The sequence below is a fragment of the Lactuca virosa genome, chromosome 9, assembly GCF_052849685.1.
Source record: "Lactuca virosa cultivar CGN04683 chromosome 9, Lactuca_virosa_CGN04683_v6, whole genome shotgun sequence".
NCBI classification, from domain to species: domain Eukaryota; kingdom Viridiplantae; phylum Streptophyta; class Magnoliopsida; order Asterales; family Asteraceae; genus Lactuca; species Lactuca virosa.
Genome location: NC_136434.1, coordinates 112,086,303 through 112,091,692, shown reverse-complemented (window position 1 = coordinate 112,091,692; position 5,390 = coordinate 112,086,303). Strand labels below are relative to the sequence as shown.

Genomic DNA, 5,390 nt, shown 5'->3' with positions numbered 1-5,390 from the left:
GTATATTCACACATGAATGTATAATCATATGTGAATATTATATGATATATGTTGTTTATATTGTATATTTACATGTGATATTACATGGTATATTCACAAATGAATATTACATAGTATATTCACATATGAATATTATATGGTAGATTCACATGTGAATATTATATGGTATATTTACTTGTAAATATTACACATTCTAGTCACATTTAAATATTGCATGGTATATTCATTCATGAATATTACACAGTATATTCACATATGAATAATATATAGTATATACATTTGTGAATATGATACATGATATTCATATTTAAATATTAAACGATGCATTCACTTGTGAATATTACATAGTATTTTCACTTGTAAGTATTAGATGATATATTCACTTATGAATATTAGATGGTATATTCATATGTGAATATTACACAGTTTATTCACATATGAATATTACACAGGATATTAACATATGAATATTACAAGGTATATTCACAAATATATATAATTTTTATATGTTATTCACATATGAATAACATATAAAATTGTATATTTGTTTTGTGTTTTAATAATCATATATTGATTAAGGTGCGAAAACATATTCATATGTGAATATAACGTGGTAATTTAGTTTATGCATTTCATCAAACAGTTGGAGTGCATACAAGTAAGCTTTTTTAAAAATGCTAAAAACATGATACTTTGACTATTTAAAACTTACAAAATAGTAGATTGATAGAGAATTATATGAAATTTTTTTAAAAAAATGATTTGATGTTTTTCTAACCTTAATTTCGAAGTTTTGTTTGATGATCAATGTTGAATGAATGATATGAAGTGAAACTGTTGTTGATTATCGATGATGTTGATCTAATGACACTGGGAGTATAATTAATCGTAGATGTTGAAGATATTCTCGTATTCAAGCATAATTGAAGGTTGGATTGAAAGAACCAAAAACGAATTTTTTTTGTCTACTGTTGAATGATGTTGATGAACGTGTTTTTGACGAAGATGGATGATTGATTAACACTGGTTGATGTTGATCGATGATTTAATTGAAGAAATCTGGATGATCATTGAACGTTGGAGAAGAAATTTGGATGATGAACGATCGAGTAGTAATGAATTTGAATTGTTATCAAATTATCCACAGTTACGTATCTGTGATTGAAGGATATCATATCATATTTACAAGTTTGCCACCGTGTATTTTATGTTAAGATGCTAATTAAATGATTGGCTGAGAATGATTCTCTCATTCTCAACATTTTTTTTCTCAATTGAACCCTCCTATATATATATATATATATATATATATATATATATATATATATATATATATATATATATATATATATATATATATATATTAAAATGGTGATGTGATAAACCATTAAACTTTAAAGGTTTAATGGAGTGTTTTGTTTAAGACCATACGATGTTGAAGATAACCGCATCGTGTGGAGGGTGTGTTATCACAACTATCGATCTAGTGAGATAAAATAGTATTATAAGTGAAATTTTATGGGTTAATCCAATGAAACCACACTAATGAAACTTATAATAATATTTGTTATTAATTTCCATTGATCGAAATATATGAAAAAATATAATCCAATGATACCAAGTAATAATTTCTAAGGCATTGTATTTTTTTTCACCAAAATAAAGTATTCATACATATAACATGGGATCTTGACATGCTTATCTCACGTGAGACCGTTCCCGATTCAAGTTGAAAAATGATCGACCTCCATTACATGTCATCTTCCACGTGGCATACCTTCCCCAATTAACACCTTCGCCGAACGTGGTCAAGAATCAAACCCCCTCGGCGTTCCTCCTCCGTGTGCTCGCCGCCTTATTCTTCTATATATTACACCCTTCCCCTCTTCCCGTTCTCATCTAAAACCCCTTTTGCTTATCTTCATTTTCATTTCATATTTTTTTTGACAATGGAGACTTTAACCGGATTACTGAAACACATCGCCGACAAATTTCCCGATCGCCGTGCTATCTCCGTCTCCGGCAAATTCGATATCACCCATTCTCGTCTTAATCACCTCATCGAGCATGCTGCTTCGTCGCTTGTGGCTGCCGGTGTCAAACCCGGCGATGTCGTTGCCCTCACGTTTCCCAATACCATCGAGGTATGTATCGTTTTTCTCTTATGCCCTATTTTTTTGACAGATCTTAAGAATTATAATCGCACTGTAATTAAGGTGAATTCGTCGATTGGGTAAGATTTTTGATGGGATTTTTCTGTTTGTTTACAGTATGTGATCATGTTTTTGGCCGTTATCCGGGTGAAAGCCACCGCAGCACCGCTTAATCAAGCTTACACCGCCGATGAGTTCGAGTTTTACTTATCGGACTCTGAATCAAAACTCTTATTGACCGCTAAGGAAGGAATCGAAGCGGCCGAAATCGCGGCGTCAAAGATCGGAATCCCTCACATAACGGCGACTTTGAACGACGTTGAATCAGGTATTAAACTCTCCGCCGCGTCAGAATCTAGCTCCGATTTCTCCGCCTTGAAAATCGTCAACGAGCCATCTGACGTCGCACTTTTCCTTCACACTTCCGGCACCACCAGCCGCCCCAAAGGTGTGCCACTGACTCAACTCAACTTAGCCTCTTCCGTCAACAACATAAAATCCATTTACAAACTCACTGAATCCGACTCCACCGTCATCGTCCTCCCTCTGTTCCACGTCCATGGCCTACTCGCCGGATTACTAAGCTCACTCGGCGCCGGAGCCTCTGTCACCCTCCCATCCGCCGGGCGTTTCTCCGCCTCAACTTTCTGGTCAGACATGATCAAATACAATGCCACCTGGTACACCGCCGTCCCCACCATCCACCAAATCATACTCGACCGCCACCTATCCAAACCCGAACCCACATACCCAAAACTCCGATTCATCCGAAGCTGCAGCGCGTCACTCGCGCCGTCCATACTAGCTCGGCTTGAAGAAGCCTTTCACGCGCCGGTTCTCGAAGCCTACGCCATGACCGAAGCCACCCATCTCATGTCGTCCAACCCATTACCGGAAGACGGCCCGCACATTCCCGGGTCAGTTGGAAAACCCGTGGGTCAAGAAATGGCGATATTGGATGAAAACGGCGTAGAACAAAAAGCCGGCGAAAATGGCGAAGTTTGTATTCGGGGCCCGAATGTGACAACCGGGTATAAAAACAACCCGGAAGCTAACAAATCCGCATTTTTATTCGGGTGGTTTCATACAGGTGATATCGGGTATTTTGACTCCGATGGATATCTGCATCTAGTGGGCCGAATCAAGGAATTGGTCAACAGAGGAGGTATTGTTTCTTTAATTTTTTTAAATCAATTTAAAATATTTAAAAAAATCGTTAATCATAAAAAAATAATAATTATATTCTTATGTCACTGATATTTAACGAACACAAACGTCTAAATCTCTAGACCCTTTCGTGCTTCAAGGGATGTTATTTTCTTGATTTTGGTAAGGTGGGGCCCTTAAAAGTGTAGCAATTAAAATACACAAATTACAATACTTGTCGACATCGATTTTCTCACCTTCACAGAATTCTCGTTAAACGAAAACGACAATAAAATCGTCTATCTCACACAACATGTGTTTTTCTTTTATTATTAATTTGCAATTTATTATTATTATAAAGTAGATCACTTAACAGTATGTTCTATTATTAGATGCCGATTCTACTAAAATATAATAAGATTATTAAAAATGTTGCACTATCTTTATTTGGTTATTATTTATTTTCTATTTTAGGAGAGAAAATATCACCTATCGAGGTGGATGCTGTCCTATTATCGCATCCAGATGTTGCACAAGCTGTTTGTTTTGGTGTGCCCGATGACAAATATGGCGAAGAGGTATGGCTATGAGTCTATGACACATCAAAATTTATTTTATTTATTTATTTATTTCAAAAAAAAATTAATATTATTAATGAAATGAAAACAGATAAATTGTGCTGTGATACCTAGAGATGGATCGGGTCTTGATGAGGAAGAGGTTTTAAGATTCTGTAAGAAGAATTTAGCGGCGTTTAAGGTTCCTAAGAAGGTGTTTATTACGGATTCTGTTCCAAAGACGGCTACAGGGAAGATTCAGAGGAGGATTGTAGCAGAACATTTTCTCACGCGTATCTCAACTGCTAAAGTCCCGAAATTTGGAGCTTAAATTCATTTGGAGTTTAAGGAAAAATATAAACATGTTATTATGGAAAATGTTGAGTTGATTCTTTGAATCGGTTATTGTAGCATTTGGAGTTGTTTCAACTTAGAATATTGAGCTCTGGTGTCTGTGTAATTTGTTCTTTGATGATGAAAAGAGTTTATGGTATGTTCTTGATTCTTGAGTTACAGTTGAAAAAGAACAGAAAAAAATAAAATATGATAGTTGTGACTTGTGACATGTGGATTGTGATGTTTACACATATAAATTTCTGAACTAATAGAAAACTTTTAGGTCACGGCTTTTGTTTTTTATTTCCTTTTTCTCTGTTTCTGTTTCATTTTCTTTTCTGTTTGCAAAAAGAAGACCTTTATAACAAAATGGTAGGCCGACACACCACGAAATGTTTGATACTTTGATTTGACTCATGGATTTGGGCATCTCTGTCGTTAAGATTTTTTCTTTTGGCTTCCACTCTATTGAGAGAAGTCGGTGATGCGATAATATATACCTTAAAGTTTTTTTTATGATTAAATGGTTTAAGGTAGAGGTGTACAACAAAACCACTTCTTCGATATGGATCTTATCTAAAACCGGTTAGGTTGAAAATCGGTTTTGTAGAAACCAACTTGGTTTGATCCGATCCAATCTGAATCACATTCTATATGTTGGAAGCTAGATTAGGACATGATAACTGAACCGATTCGGTGGAAACAAGAAAAAAACCATAGCAAAGTTGAAAACTGGGTTTAAGGGAAATCCGTTAAAATCGGAACCGATATTTATGTATACTCTAAAAATCGAATCAGTTGAAAATCAGTTTGGATCATCTTAAAAACCGGTTGTACACCTCTAGAACAATGACATCATGATGAGAAAAAACACAACATTAAATTAGTATTACTTACGATCCGTTGAGAGTTATCAGATCTACCTTACAAGGATGGAACATAGAAAGATCTCGATTTAATGGAATCTCTAACAAAAGGTTTGCCCACCGGCTAGAGCCAATTTCGTTTTAATAGCATCAATTTTTAGATTCCTCCAATATTGCCATATTTTTCATATTTTAGTGAAATCAAGGAATTTATACATCTCTAGACACTTTTCAAAATTGCAGACAAGTGGAGATTGAAGGCTTAAATCTCCGGTCAAACTGGAATTTTAAGTGTTTTTTTTTTCTACGTGGATAATTGAGATAATAAGAAA

At 34.9% G+C, this 5,390-nt stretch overlaps 1 protein-coding gene across 1 annotated transcript; it reads left to right on the top strand.

Moving 5' to 3' along the window:
• Nucleotides 1-1,873: 1,873 nt before the first annotated feature.
• Nucleotides 1,874-4,421, top strand: AAE3 (AMP-dependent synthetase and ligase family protein). Its single transcript, XM_079070626.1, has 4 exons — nucleotides 1,874-2,144; nucleotides 2,271-3,318; nucleotides 3,774-3,877; nucleotides 3,969-4,421. Exons 1-4 carry the CDS (start codon nucleotides 1,950-1,952, stop codon nucleotides 4,185-4,187), a joined length of 1,566 nt encoding a protein of 521 aa, XP_078926752.1. The 5' UTR covers nucleotides 1,874-1,949; the 3' UTR covers nucleotides 4,188-4,421.
• Nucleotides 4,422-5,390: the final 969 nt, after the last annotated feature.